Source organism: Talaromyces marneffei, chromosome 1, assembly GCF_009556855.1.
Source record: "Talaromyces marneffei chromosome 1, complete sequence".
Lineage (NCBI taxonomy): Eukaryota > Fungi > Ascomycota > Eurotiomycetes > Eurotiales > Trichocomaceae > Talaromyces > Talaromyces marneffei.
In genome coordinates this window covers 3806394-3823612 of record NC_072348.1, presented here as the reverse complement: position 1 = coordinate 3823612, position 17219 = coordinate 3806394, and the positions used below count along the sequence as shown (strand labels likewise).

Below are 17219 nucleotides of genomic sequence, written 5' to 3'. Positions count from 1 at the left end.
GAATAAAATCCATATAACCTGCCACTTGAGCCATCTATTTTATACCTCGAATTGGCAAATGGGCGCGAGCAGGGTCATACATAGGACCCAGAAGACAGACTAGTCAGAAAAAAAATCTCCAATTCTTGCGACTAATCATGTCTGCTACCCAGGGTCTTGTCCACGAGAGTGCCGCGGGGATAGTCAGAAGAAACGGTTCGTGCTCCTCACGCCGAGCCGTGATCTGGGTACCTACCGGGAGGCGGGAGGCCCCCACAACAAATAAGCCTTAACGCATCATTTCTCCAACAATCTCCAAAAACATCCCTTCTTGTATTGGAACAATTGACCAATTCTCTCGGCCATTGACATCATCTCGTTTATATTCTATACACTTGCCATCTTAGGCAGCGCAGTAGACCTCATGAATCCCGCTGGAGCAAAACTCATCGACAGGCGGCTCCATACTGTCCCTGGTATGCAAGCCATGATGAAGTGGATACTACGATCTTCAATGGATGTCGTGGATGTTTGCTCAGTTGCTGACACACTACTCTTCCAGGCAAACTTCGAGTGGCTGAGCTGTTTTTCGATGTCCCCTTAAATTACAGCAAGCCAAACGAAGGACAAATCCGTCTCTTCGCTCGGAGTGTCCGTCGACCTGCAACATTTCCCGACACTGAGCAGAACGAAAAGCCTCTTCCGTGGTTTGTGTATTTGCAGGGTGGTCCTGGGTTTGGATGTCGACCACCACAGGACATGGGATTTGTCCCTTCCGTTCTTGACAAGGGTTACCAGGTAGACTATTGCAATAGTGGCTTTTTCTGTGTCATCAGCGTTGATAAACCTTCCAGATTCTGCTTCTCGACCAACGCGGGACTGGCCTAAGCTCCACAATCACCTCGCAAACTCTTGCCCGCCAAGGTAGCGCAATCAAACAAGCCGAATATCTGAAAAATTTCCGCGCAGACAATATTGTGCGCGATTGCGAGGCTGTACGAAAATGTTTGACCGCTACTTATCCTGAGGAGTATCAGAAATGGAGTGTGTTAGGACAGAGCTTTGGTGGGTTCTGCGCGACGACCTATCTTTCAAAGTTGTGAGTTCTCTATTACGTGGACTTTTTGATGCTCGTTATGTTAACTTACTTTTATTCTGTAGCCCTGAGGGTTTGCGGGAAGTCTTCTTGACTGGTGGATTGCCTCCGCTAATCAACGGACCCGACCCGATTTATGAAAAGACATATCGTGAGTGACACTCAAACATAATATCACGACGGGTTGTCGAAGCTTACCCATCTATAGAAAAGGTTGTAGAACGGAATGAAGCATACTATCAAAAGTTCCCCGAAGATGCGGAGCGTGTCAAGAGGATCATTCAATATCTGCAGCAGAACAAGCCCCGTCTCGGAGCGGGTGTTCTCACAGCAGAGAGATTCCAGCAAATTGGAATAACTTTTGGGGTTCATGGTGCGAGCTTCATCTAATTCACATGACTGATCTAGTCTTGCTAACTTATAGCAGGTGGCTTGGACAGTATTCATGGTACGAACATCACCTAACATTGTTCGAACATTCTGCTTACTGCTGGACTTCTAGATATCGTTCTACGAATGACCCTTGACCTCGACCAGTTTGGTTTCCTGACCAAACCGACACTTGCACTGGCCGAGAGCTATGGAGAATACGGCAATGCAGTCATCTATGCTATTCTCCATGAGCCTATATATTGTCAAGCGTATGTCCCCATTTATATCATCCAAAAAAAATGGTACTTACACAATTTCCTACTCTAGAGAAGCTTCTCGCTGGTCTGCAGATAGACTGCGTTCTCAAAACCCCCGTTTCCGAGTTGAAGGTAACACCGAGCCCGAGATCTATTTCACTGGTGAAATGGTGAGTTATATGTTCCACGACACATAGAAAACGATATGCTTATGCTCTCACAGATATATAAAGATATGTTCGATTCCTACGACGAGCTAAACGAGCTCAAAGAAGTCGCCGACATTCTTGCATCCACAGACGACTGGCCAGCTCTCTACGACGAAGCGCAGCTGGCCAAAAACGAGGTGCCAGTGTATGCAGCTACTTTCGTGGATGACATGTACGTTGACTACGGCTATGCGACTGAGACAGCCAAGAAAATCAAGGGCGCAAAGCAGGTTATTACGAATACCATGTATCACAGCGCGTTGCGTGACAGAGGGGATGAAGTTCTGCGTCAACTGTTTTACTTGAAGGAGGACACCATTGATTAGATAGCCTTCATTGCATGTTGTTGAAAGATAATATTTCGTATCTAGCTAGCTATTCGGGGATTATCAAGAGCCGTTTTATGACAATACGTGCTTAGGGGCAAAAGCTAATCCTCAAACGAGCGTCCAAAATCAATCAATCGAATTTTTCGTGCATCACGCGGATGAAGTTGCGCCACTTTAGCTCGGACCAGAAACCTCGAAGCCGCCGACTCGCGTGACAATTCCACATAAGACGTTCCAGACTCTAGTAAAGAGTTCACCAATTCGTGCATTGCTACCGCCGCAGCCTCCCTTTTATTCGTCGGACGTGCATTAGATACGTCGTCGTCGTCTCCCCGCTGCCGTCGAAGGAGATTATCTATACGCTGTTGTCTTGGATCGTCCTCGTCCATATCCCTCGTCGTAGTCGATTTTGGTTTCTTTGGTTTACCATGTGCTGTATACCCTGCCTCCAAAGTAGAATCGGGAATTTCCATAATATCACCCACAACAGGACCACCAAGGTCTTCTGCTGCTAGTTGCGACGCTAGATGATCGTCTATGAATTGATCTAGATCCTTTCTCAGCTTTGATGATGAAGTCTTCAATGCACGCATCTTCTTGCGTTCCGCGTTGAGAAATTCATCCGCCAGCTCGGACGGGCTCTTGGTTGAGTTTTCGGACTGCTCCCTTTTGGTCCGTTGGATGCGTGTTCTGAGACCATCGTGGATGATTTTTGCATCTTCAAGATCTTCTTGCTCGTCCTTGAGTTGTTGTCGGCTTGACGGCAAAGATTTCCGTAGACTGGAAATTGAGGCTTTGTTCTCTTGGATTACGCGAGAAGTTTCCCGCAAAGCGATCAGGCATGGTAATGGAGAGTCTGGTGCAGGTAGGTCTGGCTCAGATTGTAATAGAGAGTCGTATGCCTTCTTTACCCGCCGAACCTGTGCCAATCTCTTTGTTGGCTCAGTTCCCTGGCCTGAGATATCTAATCCTTGCTTCGAGGCACGTAACTATACCAAGATTTAGTAACTATTCATTGAACCACTTAAAGACTCAATCTCATACCTTTCGAAGAGTATCTTCTTGTCGCTTGACATGATCTTGTAGGGAACGGATTGTGTCGTCTAGCCTTCGGTTGTAGTGCTGAATCGCGTCTAGACTGGGAGGATTCTCCGTATACTGTTTCTCGAGATTGTGTCCCCTGTCGGCGAAGGTACGAATCTTATCCACTTTTTCTTGGTCCACACTCATTTTTGAACTTTCCGATTAGCTAGAGTGGGAAAAATGGCTATATTTCAATTCATTTTGAAGACTTCCTTGCTTTATCATGTAGTTGATGACTTTAATTGATTGTTTTCCTCATTGGTGTTTCTTATCGTGACACATCACGTGAGCACGCGGATCGACTAACCGCAACGCGTTAAGCGGTATGTCCCGCGTCTGAATGTTCCAATAGCAGGAACGATGAGCCCGCGCATACAATCATCAATTGTCTGGTGGCTGTCCCTTCATTAGAACCTATTAACCACTTTAAATTCCAGCTGGCAGACCAGGTACGATTTGCAGTGGACGTCGAAGCGATGAGTCGCCCCTATGACCAAAAATAATCTCAAGCAGCATCTTCGTTGGCTTGTCGACCGTGGGCAACCAGACTTTGCCGCCTTGGACGTGTTGTTGACGCGGTCTGGTGTTGATGCCTCGAATGTGCAAGTATCAGCACAACCACATTCAGACATACCCCAGCCGACTCGTACGGAAGAATCAACAATTACCACAAATGCAAACTTGCTGGCGATACTGAAGGGAAATGAAGATGTGGAATTGAAGGTCGATAGTGATGGAGACTGTCTCTTGCAAGACGCGAATATGGCACGACTGAACCTCATTCCCTCGTCGGTATCCAAGCCACGGATGCTTAGTATTGCGGCCGGCAATAGGAGCGACGATGCGAGACCTTTGACACCGGGATCTGATGCCCGTAAGGATAATGCGCCAGACAATTCGAGAATTGGAGATACTACATATCGCTCTGCTCCAGGTACCTATTGTTCTAACTAGAGGAACGCGGTTCTTTTGCTGACGACGAATAACAGCTACCATAATCTCAAGCCCGAGTCGAAGCAACCGAAACGCACCGTCAACGAAATTAGGACCTATCCTTTCTTCGGATTATAAGTCTCAATTCGATGATATCGAATCTATTGATCTTACAGGCGACGTAGAACCGACTACTTCATCCGGGACAGTTGAAGCGTTTGGCGACTCACAAACATTATGGCGGGAAGATTATGCTATGCGCCCGGAGCCTGTAGCTAGAAAAGGCAAAAAGAGAAAGAGTGACGAATACCAGTCGGACCTGAGATCGCCCAGAAGGAATTCTCCTCGCGTAAAAGCTTCCCATATTCTGGATGACGACGACGCGTTAGTTGTTGATATTACACCAACAATCTCGTCAGATCCGTCTTGTTATGATCACATATCTTCACAAGAATTAGCACAACAGTCACCTGTCCGTTCAGCTGTCTCGAAGAAACCAACTACTACTACAAAGCCGGGCGATAAATCGAGAAATAAACGAATCAGCCAAGACGAGGATGTTGATCGTCTGTTTTCCTGGGACTCAGATGAAGATGCATTTGAGCCTCTACCCAATAAGGAGACTCGCCCGATTGAAGAAAGGTTGAACCCTAGAGACAGCGATCGAGTGACAGAGCACTCGAATGTCGGTACCACGTCAGAAGACGAACTCATCCCGGCTCAGGTGAAGCCAGTTTCGCCTAAGAAGGCCTCACCCAAGAAAACTTCACCTAAAAAGAGACAGACTATTGTTGAGACCGTAACTTCTACGCCTTTGTCTCAAACCCTTCAGAACCCTAAAGTGGACCAATTTTTATCTCTCGATCCAACAGTTGTCGATGCAGCAATTGAAAAATTGAACAAAGACTTGGTTGCGAATGCAAATATTGTGGTGCAACATGCCATTGAAGGGGAACTCCCGCCCCCGGAGCTTGTAGCCGAAGGAAAGGCCGCTCGAACGAAAGTTGAAGCGCTGGGAAAAGTCAAGACAGAAAGAGTTCGATATGATGAGAAGAAGCTGAGAAAGCAGCAACTCAAAGATATGATGGTAAAAGCAGTGGCTGACGGTGAGGACTTGAACGGCCTGGCAGCAGAGATCAAAGAGAGCCAAGACATTGCGAAGGAGCTCCAAGCGATTGATGCTCAATTGGGCGATCTATTGTCTGTGATTGATATGGATCTTTCGACTTTTCTTCCTCCCCCTCAATTCGCCAACCTACGGACCACTGTGTTACCTGCCACACCACAGACGCTTGTACGGCCTCTTGCCCAACCCGCTCCCCAAAGATTTCAGACCGATACTCCGTCAATATTACCCTCGAATGGTAGTAATACAAGTCTGAATACAACCTACCGGCGAGATCTGTCGACTTTCCAGGAAGGCAATTCGTATTCTACTGGAATACCCTCGAATTCTGCCGGTGCTTTTATCACCTCGGATGATTTCGACTTTGACGAGGAAGACTTTCTTGAAGCAGACAACGCCATGTCGACCGCACATTATGAACCTCCAGCAACCTTTTCTGACAGTCGTAGGGTCTTTGGCGAAACTTCAGGGAATGCCAGTCGTCAACCGCAACTGCAACCGACCCAGAAGCCTACGGTTCCAGATTCCAACTCTATGTTATCATTCGCTTGGTCGAAAGACGTAAAAACGGTATTGAGAGATCGCTTCCATCTGAAGGGTTTCCGGCCTCATCAGTTGGAGGCCATCAATGCGACACTCGGCGGCAAAGATGCATTCGTTCTAATGCCCACAGGAGGTGGCAAGTCTCTATGTTATCAACTGCCATCTGTGATACATAGCGGCCGAACTAAAGGAGTTACTATTGTGGTATCACCTCTACTCAGTCTGATGGAAGACCAGGTTGACCACCTTCAGAAACTTGGAATCAAAGCATACTTCATCAACGGAGATGTAAGTTCTGAGCACAAAAGATGGGTCATGTCCGCTCTTGCAAGTCCCTATGCAGACCGAGAGATCGAATTGCTATATGTCACACCTGAAATGATCAACAAGAACGTGACCTTGTGTGACATTCTCAAAACACTTCATGATAACAGAAAATTTGCTCGTCTAGTTATAGACGAGGCTCATTGTGTCAGTCAATGGGGACATGATTTTCGCCCTGACTATAAAGAACTCGGAGCTTTTCGCTCGAAATTTTCCGGACTCCCTGTAATGGCATTGACTGCCACAGCAACTGAAAACGTGAAAATCGATGTTATAAACAACTTGAGAATGAAGGATTGCGAAGTTTTGAGTCAGAGCTTCAACAGGCCCAACCTTACATATGACGTTCTACCCAAGAAAGGCTCCGCACCCGACATTATTTCACAGATAGCAGATATCATTGAAACTTCTTATCGGAGAAAAGCCGGCATAGTCTACTGTCTGTCTCGGAAAGATTGCGAAAAGGTTGCCCAGGAGCTTTCCCAAGGGTATAATATCAAAGCAACGCATTACCATGCGGGTATGCCTTCAGAAGAACGGACATCTGTCCAGCGTGACTGGCAGGCTGGTAGATATGATGTGATTGTCGCAACCATTGCCTTTGGTATGGGAATTGACAAGCCGGATGTCCGATTTGTTATTCATCATACTATACCCAAGAGTCTGGAAGGTTACTACCAAGAAACAGGGCGCGCCGGACGAGACGGCAAGCGTTCTGGTTGCTATCTGTTTTACAGTTATAGAGATACCGCTGCACAGAAACGCTTCATTGAACAGTCCGAGGGTGACTGGCAACAGAAAAACCGCCAACGGCAAATGCTTCGACACGTTGTGCAATTCTGCGAAAACCAGAGTGACTGCAGAAGAGTTCAAATTCTTGCTTACTTCAACGAGTCTTTCAGTGTCTCTGACTGCCATCGCACGTGTGACAATTGCAAGACGGACGAAGCCTTCCAGACCATCGATTTCTCAACGTATGCGAAGAAAGCTATCCAGCTTGTCAAATTCTTTCATGAGAGAGGGGAGGATGTCACTATATTGCATTGCATCGATATTTTTGCTGGAAGTAACAAGAAGATGAAGGGAGACCATGCTCAAGTACCGCAATACGGTGCTGGTACCGAATTGGAACTTGGAGATGTCGAACGGTTATTTTTCAAGTTAGTGGGTGAAGACGTTCTGGAAGAGTGGTCCAAAACGACGAGCCGATTTACACATCGGTACGTCAAACCGGGTCCGAAAGCCGCACAGTTTCTTGCATCAAGATCTCCTTTTACAATGCAAATACGCGCTTCTTCGAAGTCAGCAAAGAGGGCAAGTGACGCTTCTCGCAGGACTACCTCTACTGGTGTATCTGGAGTGTCAGATTACCATCCTCAGTCTACAAATGTACCTTCTCCTGTACAAGGTTCACGTCGAAAAGCCGCACCAAAAGCCAAAAGCAAGCGCGGAGTCCCCCAAGCAGTCGATGGCGATGAAGATAGTGATGGGTTTGAACCAGTCCGAGAGGCAGGTAAATCAAGCCGACGCAAAAAGGCGGATGTGGGACCTCCTATCGTGGAGGATGGTCGACTCGCTGAATTGGACAACAATCAGCAAATAGTGGTTGAGGACTTTGTTGCAAATGCCAAGGAGCTCTGTCAGCAGGTGAGTCTGGATTTAGAATGATGGAATGAAGTTTGGACTGACGTTCTCTGTAGATCATGATGGAGAAACACCTTCGCAACCAACCGTTTTCCGATGCCATACTACGTGAAATGGCAATTCATCTTCCTGAAGGTAATCTCATGTCAGCTTCAAGTTTTTGTGCACCTAATTTATTGATACTAATCTTCCATAGATACAAATGCAATGAATGCGATTCCTGGTATCAATAAGGATAAAGTCAGGATCTACGGTTCTCGATTCTTGAAGCTTATTAGAAACGCGAAGAAACTGCTTTCAGATATCAGGTCGAACAACGAAGTCATCCACGATCCGAACCATACAAACGTCATCAATCTCGACAGTGACGATGAATACGGCAATGATGATGATTTCATGCTCTCCCTTTCACAAATGGATACGAATGATCCGAGCAACACTAGTCAGTACTTCGACACATCCGCCAGTCAAACAAGGGTACCATCCACTCAATGTATGTTTCGGGTCCTCATTCCTGTATTTAACAATGTTTGCAAGACTAACATGTATTGAAGTCACTGCTCTAGATGCGCCATCTACAAGCAGTAGGAAGACAACAAGCAAGGCGTCTTCTGCATCACGCAGTCGACCCCGTGGCAGCACACAACGTACCAGCAGCGGATCATCTTCCAAGAGAAGAAAAACACCCTGGAACCCGGAATCTTATCGTTATGCAGGCAAGGGAAGCAACAGAGGCTACAACAATCCAGGTCGTGGATCATCATCCTCCGGCTATAGTAATTATCGCCGGTCGACTTCTACCAGCACAAATACTAAGCGCAAGACGAGCACAAAACCCTCTGGGCCAGCAATTGATCTGATGCCAACATGATTTACTATATGATGGGAATACTTGTTTTATGAGACTTGGAATGTCCTTTATTGGCGTATTGAGGCTTTGCTTTGTTAGCGATTACAGCGTGCGGAGTTACTAGAGTGGAGTCTTTGACTGATTTATATATGTTGTGCTTTTGTATGAGACATAGGGTTCCCATGCCTAATCCAAGCAGCTTTACTCTAGTCTTGGACTCATGCTATCCTTCTCGAACGAGTCTTTAGCCTCTATACTATATGACTTCTTCCAGTAATTTTATAAAGATAAATCACTTCTTCTTTCCCCCTTTGCCTCCTTTCTGTGCACCACCCCCTTTCCCCTTCCCACCTCCTTTATCACCTTTCCCACTTCCACCACCACCACCACCACCACCGGCACCACTAGCAACACCACTAGAAACAATCCTCACCTTCCCAACAGGCAAAGTATTCATAACCTCCACATCACGCCACCCCTTCAGCAAATCCGCTTCTCGAGCACGCATCCTTTCTGCCGTAGCCCGATCCAACCCTTCCGCAACATCATCTGCAATAACTTTTTTAGCGATTTTGTTGCCTGCGCTACTGGCTCCAGTACCGGCGCCAGGAGCACCGCCGGCTTCAATAATCCAATGACTCAGTATCTCCTTGATAGCTTTACCCTTTTTGATGTTTCCAGCTTGCAATTTGGCGCGATACTTGAATCGAGCGACGACAGACCAGGGTGCGGCCACAGGGATAGCGGCGAGGACTTCATCTTCAGGTAAAGGCGTACCGATCAGGGCTGGGAGCCAGGAAAGATCTTCCGCTTCCTGCTTGACGGTCTCGTCGTTATATGCTTCCTTTTCTCCATCTACTTCAGCAGCTGCTTCACGACGTTTTTGGAGAAACTGTTCTTGTCGTTTGCGCTCGGCTTCGGCTGCTCGTTCATGTTGTGCGCGACGACGTTGCTTTTGGGCTTCGAGTTCTGCTTCGCGCTTCGCTTTGGCTTCGGCGGCTGATTCGGCTGCTTTGATGGCTTTGGTGTTTGCGCCGAGGAGTCGGAGGGCGAGTTCCCGGTCTTCTTCGTCTTGCTGCGCATATTTTTGGGCGGCTTTTTTGGCTTTGGCTTTTTTGCCGCGGGCAGTTTTTTGTTTTGTTGTTGCTGGTGTTTGTTTGGATGGTGGGACATTGGGTTTTAGCTGGGGGGTTTCGTCTTGGTTGATGGTAGATGTCTCATCGATCTCGTCTTTGAAATTGTCTTCACCATTTGCTTCTGCATCGTCTTCTGGTTCTGCTTGAGTGTCTACCGATCTGTCTTCAGTTTCGATGGAGGATTGAAGGGGATTCGATTTCGGTTTTTCGTCTTCAGCTTCTCTCTCACTGTCTGAAGACGAATCTTCTTCCTCAACCTGTGCACTTGTCTCTGGTTGTGCAACTACATCTTCAGGGACATCTGGGACCTCCTCTTTGACAATTTCTTTGACATCCGGGATATCGTCTTGCGCAGTCGAAACTCCTGTCTCTTCCGAGGGGACTGTTTCTGTTGATTCAGGACCAGCCGACTCTTCAATACGATGTTTCCTATGATTCTGAACACTCTCCTTGCTGATCTGAAACAAAACAGCAAATCCTAGTATAGGCTGACCAGGTGCTAGGTAATTTTTCTCACCCTTGACCATAAAAGCTCCATTGGCTAGAAGCTCCCCCCTTTCATTTGTCCTCGATACCTGATGCGCATGCACCCACCAAGAAGGCATCAATGCCTTTGTTTCCCAAGCCTTTGACGTAGCAACCGAAATACTACCAGCCTGAGTCAATGTGCCAGGTGGGATAGGGGCGTCTGGGGTACCCTCTTTGTTCTTCACGATCATAGGGGTAGCTCCTTCCAAGTCAGCATGCACAAATACATCGCCCTTCTTTAAATATCGTTGGTACAGTATTTCTACTTGATGTGAGTCACGGCCGCCGAGAACGAGGTAGCCCTCAGATGAGATGAAATAAAGATATTTCTCAAACCAGAATGGTTTCCTGGATGGTCGCAGCACCTGCTTTTCCTGCTTGAGATGTTTTTTCAGGTCTTCTGTGACTTTCTTCTCCTGGCTTTTTAGTGCTTTTTCAGACGACTGTATCGTTTTCTGTTCCTTTACAGCGGCTGTCCTCTTTTGTTCGTAGTATTGAGTTGCATTCGACCATGGTGATAAGCTCAGATCAATATCAATAGCGAGAGGCTCGGCAATCTTCTGTTTCGGTCCCTCGTCCTTCTCAATTTCATTTTCAGAGTCGCTGTCTTCCGATACTTCCGGCTCTGATTCTGAAAATTCTTCCTGCTCTTCTTCGACTTCTGTATTCTCTTCGCTCAGTAGTAATGTGATAGTGTTCTCATAGAGCTTCAATGGCAGTTTGATAGTCTGAGCAACAGGGTTGTTTCTCTGTTGTTCCATTTCTATCAATCGGGCAATTTCCACCCAGTCCATTCCTTGCGCAATAAGTCCATTGACCGCATCAGTAGCTTCCTGTACACGATAAATATTGGCCTGGATAGCTTCTGCTTTGCGGATATGTAGTTCCTGAGCCTGTTTCAATGCGCCTGCTCGGTTCTGGTGATCAGCCCTAGCTGTTTCTAGCTTCCTCTTTGCAGTCTCTTCATGTTCGGCTAATCGAGACTCGAGTTTTTGGGACTCAATCGAAGAGAAGTATTCGTCGACTGTTTTGTTGAAGCTGTCATATTCGAGGATGTGGTAACCAGGCTTTCCTTCAAACTGGCGAGGCCGAAACGGATGAAAATCTTCAAACAGTAGATTTTCCTTTGAAGTTGAGTCGACCTGTTGATCTTCCTTTTTGGCTCGCTCTTTCGCTACAATATAGCCCTTCTTTTCCCCTTCAGATAGACCTGCAATGATCTTTTGGGCTTCTCGAAGGACGTTCATGGCCTTTTGGAAAGTGCTCTCATCTTCTAGGACTTGCTTCAACGTGACACTCGAGTCAAATCCCGTGGCAGCAAAAGCATCTTCTAGAAGAAGCGGTGGGAACTCTGGAAATCCACTCGAAATAGCTTTCCTGAACACATCAACCTTCTTCTTCGACTTCTTCTGCGCACTTCCTGCCGATTGCTGATCCGCATCCGCAACTTTCTGAATCGTAGTTCTCAACCTCTCTTCTGATAACGGCGGTATTCCATGATAATACTGAGCCTTTTCAACCGCATAAGTCAACCCAATTTTAACCTCATCCTGCTCTCCGGCCGCAGCAACAGTCCGAAACAGCGCCAAAATCTTATTCTCCGCATCCGTCAGGATGATATTGCCCCCGGCAAAAAACTCAAGGTATATATGGAAAAGGCCATCACTGAAAACAATATCAATAACTCTGTCTGTACCCAACTGTTGTACCGATGTAACCCGTCTCGTCTTGAGACATTTGCGCAATCGGCTCACGAAGCCGGAAGGCGTGCTTGCGGTGGTTCGCGAGTATTCGGTTAGATGGCAGCGGAATCCAGAGTCTATTATGAGTTGTTTGCGATGGTCTGGTTTGGCGAGCTTGAAGAGGAAGATGCGCTATATCAAACAAGCATCGGTCAGAGAGGCTGCGGAAAGAAGAAATGCGAAGGACGGCTTACCGATGAGAGGTCATATATGTTCGAGACTCGCAGGCCTATGATAGAAGTGCTGAGCTCTTGGCATATTATTTTGACGTCTATTGACGAGAATCTCTGCTTCATTGCTTCTGAGATGAAGGGAGGATGCGCCGTCAAATTTTGTCTGGTGATGATTAGGAATCTGGGATCTGACTCGTAATGTGCGTGTTTGTATATAGAAAGACTTCAGAGGTAATCAGCGCCAAAAAACACTCTAGTTTAGAGCAGTTGACACTTCTCTCCAAAACAAAGGAAAAAATAATGAATGAAGTGGTGATATTTTGTTGAAGAGGAGTCACCTCAGAACCGGCGCACATTTAATGTGACGTATGCGGGGCAGCCGCGGCCTTCTATCATTTTTATAGGGCGTGATCTCCTTGTAGCCATGTACATACAACGAGCCTTTTTGTTCCTCGCTAAATTGTCTAAACAGGGTGTCCAGGTTTTGAAGCTGCGTTTTGAATTTCCAGGGCCCGTGGGCATGCTTTGATTGAAAAAGTGTCAGGAATATGTCTCATGACTGTACAGGGTCGAAGTGGAACATCATGGCCACCAACGCAACCAGTTATAATGAAACGCGAATAACACGCAGCTGATATGTATAATGACCTAGCAACATAAAATAATAAAAAAGATGAACACGCCAATCCCATTTTCATTCCCAAAAACGAAAATATAAGCAGATAAAAAACCGAACTCGAGCAACTTCTATCAAAAGCTGAACCTTTCAATCATTAACCCGGCTTGAAGCAAGATGAAACAGACAAAGAAAGAAGAATTTAAAGACCCTGCCGCAATTGCTCGGCCAATTTGCGTCGACCAAACTCCCATGCATTAAGCAGGCCTTGTTCTGAGAGATCAATGTTCTTCATGTTGGGTGCATCTGCTGTGGGCGCGCGGCTAACTCGAGAAGCGATGAGGACAGGGTCGGTTTCGAGGATAATGCCATCGTCAATAATTTCGTCTATAGCGAGGGAGACGAGGTCGTAGTTTTCGATGATTGTGCGTTTGTCGGTGGCTCCTCTGTAGAACAATCCAGTTAGCACCCGCAATCCAAATACGAAGACGACAACAGAATGTGCAAATTGGGGGGGGAAGGACTGACTTGAATAATATTCCCAACGCATCCCTCAACGCAACAACAACATTATACAACAAAACCTCATTCTCATCCGCACTACCCACAACATACATCATCACATCATTCTCAAGCTTGAACACAACCACCCGATTGTCGTACAGGATCACGTCATTGGTCTGTTTATTCGTCTTTTCCATCAACCCGCTCTCAAAGTTCTTTTGCTCTTTTACTGTCGGGTAAGGGTTTGCGCCGGGGTAGTCGGTCGAAGTTGCTGGGACGCCGGCTGGAGGGTGAGGAGGGGAGTAGTATTTGGCGAAGATGCGGGAGCTGTCGTCCGTGGACATGATGAGGACCGCGTTGACGGTGAAAAGGGAGAGTGAGCCTGGCATTTTGTCTGTTGTTCCTCTCTCTGTCCGTCTTTGCAATCGGCAGTGTGTTGTTTCTTGAAGCTGGTTGAATGTGTTGATTGTGGAGAACAGATAAATTGATTGGTGTTTTGGAGTTGCCGCATCGTGGCCGCTTCCGCTCTTTAGTTTCACTGCGATGATTGGTCCATTGTACCTACATACTACATAGTTACAACACCTGGAGATACAGGTATGTCTATTCTATGGAACATGAAAAATATTGGTAGTGGAAAATGCTTTACGTGCTAAATTCATTCAGAGCGGTTATCACTCTAATAGACGCCATCAGTCGTACGGCTCTAGTTATCCGGCTCTGTGGCCATACCTAACATCCATTCCCTCCAAGAAACTCATTTCATGAATAGCATAGTGTCATCATTATATAAAGTAAATAGCAACTATAGTATTCAACAACAACAACATGGGTCTCATCACACTTGTGGGTATTGAACAAAAAACGATCATGGTATGGAAGTCTTCCATTCCAATGATTCAGCAAAATTGGGGAGATCAATGCATAAAAAGACGTAAAAATTAGATTTAAGTAAATCAAAACTCACAAGAGCTATATGTCATCACTGCTTGGGAGCTTCTTCCTGGACAGGATTGGAAGTGGGACGGTTAAACCATCCCATCCAGCTGGCTCTGTTAGCTCGCTTGTTTGCTGCCTCCTCTTCCTCAGAGGGTTCTTGATTTTCTTGCACTAGTCGTAGTGGACGCAATCTGTTTTGCGTCATGACCGCACCAGTGTAGTTATTCATGCTGCTACTAGATCGGCTCGGGGGCGTAGACGTGGCTCCCAAAGAGCTCACCTCTGCATTGACGTCGCTGGAAAGACTGTCGGAGCTGCTAAGTCTCTTGCGGTCGGGTTGACTGCCTTGAGATGGAGCCCGCACGCTACCGTTGGTCATGTAGGATCCGAAAATTCCGCTTTGTCGAGATCCTGGTCCCATGGTCGTTGGGCTCAAGGGAGCTCCTGATGGGCTTCTACTTCCTGAAGGACCACGGTACATCTGGCCCACAACTGCAGCGGCCATTGCAGGGTCTCCTACCTGGTCAGAGCGAGATCTGCGATGGGCCGTACGCACGGATTGAGAGCGTCCGAGAGGGATACTGGGTGCTGTTTCGGGGTTCTCGTGCGCAGATGGTACTGACGTCGGAAGCGGCATCACGCTCACAGGCCGTGATCTCGGCTGTGGTCGATTCTGACCGGTCATGATAACGGATTTTGCGCGTTGCAGTAGAGACGGCTCGTCTTTGTCTGGTGGTGGTGGAGGCAGATCCTTGTCTGTCTTTGAATTGATTGCAGTCGGTAGCGGGTCATCATTCTTATCCAGGATATGTTCGAATCCTTCGTGCTGCAACAACCGTCCAATGATTCTCTCTATATAAAGAGTGAGAGCCTTGTTCTGGTCTTTCGAGGTCTTCAACTCGGCTTCCAACTTGCGGACTTCCGCATTGTTACCCTCGCCAACATTTTCGAGTTCATCGGCCAGAGAGCCACTCATGCTGCGAGGTATGCCTGAAGGAGCCTCGTGCAAAAAGTCACCTTTGGTGAAATCTCCATTGAGTGTCTTTTCGCTCAAAAGAAGCTGGTAGCTTTCATTGTCTTCCATTAGACGGGCATTGGCCATTCTGGCCTCTAGGAGCTCACGCTCCAGCTCTTGCTGTAAGCCACCACCTTTGTTTTCCATTTCGACGAGTTTGATTTGAGATTCCGCAAGCTCTAATCGCAGTGACTCAATCAATTTGTCCTTTTGTAACAGAAGCTTGGAGTTGTTTCTGGACGGGCTGCGTTCGATCTGAGCCGATGGAGCGAATTGCCCGCTGTCGATATCCGGCGAGGGCCGATTTCGGAAACTCGCTGCAAAAGATGTCAGTATGGAAGTTATGCCAAAAGATCGATGTGTTAGTTGGTGAGGTCATACAAGATCTGGATATGTTGCTCTTGTCGCTGTCGGCATTCACTCGAATGTCCTTTTGAGCAATCGATTCTTTGAGACGCTGAATTGTTGACTGCAACTCCTCCTCCCTACTTGCCTGTTGTTCTTTATCCTGCAGCATCGCATTCCGCTCCTGCTCGTGTGCCTGTTCCATATCACGCAGTTGACGAGCATGGTCCCGAATCTGAGAATTCAAAGCTTCAACGTTGCTGTCCCTTTCGTGCACCTGATCCTCTAACTTCTGCTGCTCGGTAATAGTATCGTCCAGTCGTGACTGCAAAACGCCCAATTGTTTGTGATATTGTTCCGAAGCCGTCTCCGCTTTTTGTAGTTGCTCCTTCAACTCGTCGATCAGCGCCGCATTTTGAGCTCGCGCTTCATCATCAAAGGAGGAGGCATCTGAGCTGGCAATCTTTGGAACGTTAGAAACACTCAGATTCGATCTTCCGGGCTTGCGTGCCGCGGCACGAGCAGAAACTGGCGACGCGCGACCAGAGGGGGTTCGTTGGAGGCCGTTCGAAGACTTGGTCGTCGCAGTTCGGTTGTCGGCCGCTGTTCGGTCTGGTGTAGTCTTGTTACTGGGTCCTGTTGCCCCATTTGTGGCAGCGGATTTTTTGGGTGTCGTCGACATTTCGAAGATCGAAGAGAGCGATTGCTCTCGTCGCAGAAGTATTGACGTTGGTATGTATGTCGTCGTTCGTTGAGCGCGAGAGTGAACTGACGGTAAGGGAGGGTGGATATAGAATGACTATAGGTGGTTCTGACCCAGTGGAGAAACCAAAATGCGAGCAAAACTATAGGGAGGGTGAAACAGAGCAAAAAGTGAAAAAAAAAAAAGCCAGAGGGTAATCACCGAAAAAGTAACAGTAGTAATATATTTTAGGGATACAAGGGGAAAGTGTTGTTGATGACAATGGAAGCAGGGGCCAGCTAAATTATTTTATGCGGGTGGAGGACGTCGTTCCAAATGGCACGAGGTTCAATGACCGCCCGTCTAGATCGCAATTTGATTCAGGATTCAGGTCTCAGGATGCAGTGGTCGCTCTGCAAAGAATCAAAAAAAATAATTCCAAAAAGAAAAACCGAATGAACAAATGGTGTTGTTTAAGATCAAGTACAACGACATGCTTCCTACTGGTCTAGGCCAAGTATATTATTACAGTGGCAGCAACCCTGGTCGCGTCCCCGTAGAAACGGTTTCGAGCCACGAAATTTACATTGAACGGGCAAACATGGGTAATGCCACCACTCAAAAAAGACATACGTATTGAACCGCCACCTTCTACCTAGGTATGCACCGAGCTGAGAACGACCGATGTTGTGTTACTATGAAGATATATGCATGATCATTGATGCCCATTACCATGCATCACAGCCACATCTGGAACACCAGTATGAGAGGAAACAATCAGGATCAGGGTTTAT

General features: G+C 47.0%; 6 protein-coding genes across 6 annotated transcripts; 2 read left to right on the top strand and 4 right to left on the bottom strand.

Moving 5' to 3' along the window:
- Positions 1-403: 403 nt before the first annotated feature.
- Positions 404-2239, top strand: EYB26_001421 (uncharacterized protein; the record flags this gene model as incomplete). Its single annotated transcript, XM_054260731.1, has 9 exons — positions 404-455; positions 542-777; positions 834-1078; positions 1141-1226; positions 1284-1448; positions 1503-1523; positions 1578-1716; positions 1775-1874; positions 1928-2239. 9 exons carry the CDS (start codon positions 404-406, stop codon positions 2237-2239), a joined length of 1356 nt encoding a protein of 451 aa, XP_054116706.1.
- Positions 2240-2343: 104 nt separating this feature from the next.
- EYB26_001420 (uncharacterized protein) lies at positions 2344-3472 on the bottom strand (the record flags this gene model as incomplete). Its single annotated transcript, XM_054260730.1, has 2 exons — positions 2344-3231; positions 3287-3472. The coding sequence occupies 2 exons, from the start codon at positions 3470-3472 to the stop codon at positions 2344-2346; spliced, it is 1074 nt and encodes a 357-aa protein (XP_054116705.1).
- A 342-nt stretch (positions 3473-3814) lies between these two features.
- On the top strand, positions 3815-8766 carry EYB26_001419 (uncharacterized protein; the record flags this gene model as incomplete). Its single annotated transcript, XM_054260729.1, has 5 exons — positions 3815-4259; positions 4315-7898; positions 7952-8030; positions 8092-8388; positions 8450-8766. The coding sequence occupies 5 exons, from the start codon at positions 3815-3817 to the stop codon at positions 8764-8766; spliced, it is 4722 nt and encodes a 1573-aa protein (XP_054116704.1).
- A 271-nt stretch (positions 8767-9037) lies between these two features.
- On the bottom strand, positions 9038-12447 carry EYB26_001418 (uncharacterized protein; the record flags this gene model as incomplete). Its single annotated transcript, XM_054260728.1, has 2 exons — positions 9038-12283; positions 12346-12447. 2 exons carry the CDS (start codon positions 12445-12447, stop codon positions 9038-9040), a joined length of 3348 nt encoding a protein of 1115 aa, XP_054116703.1.
- A 695-nt stretch (positions 12448-13142) lies between these two features.
- EYB26_001417 (uncharacterized protein) lies at positions 13143-13833 on the bottom strand (the record flags this gene model as incomplete). The annotated part of the gene is made up of 2 exons (XM_054260727.1): positions 13143-13386; positions 13469-13833. The coding sequence occupies 2 exons, from the start codon at positions 13831-13833 to the stop codon at positions 13143-13145; spliced, it is 609 nt and encodes a 202-aa protein (XP_054116702.1).
- A 593-nt stretch (positions 13834-14426) lies between these two features.
- On the bottom strand, positions 14427-16425 carry EYB26_001416 (uncharacterized protein; the record flags this gene model as incomplete). Its single annotated transcript, XM_054260726.1, has 2 exons — positions 14427-15715; positions 15780-16425. 2 exons carry the CDS (start codon positions 16423-16425, stop codon positions 14427-14429), a joined length of 1935 nt encoding a protein of 644 aa, XP_054116701.1.
- Positions 16426-17219: the final 794 nt, after the last annotated feature.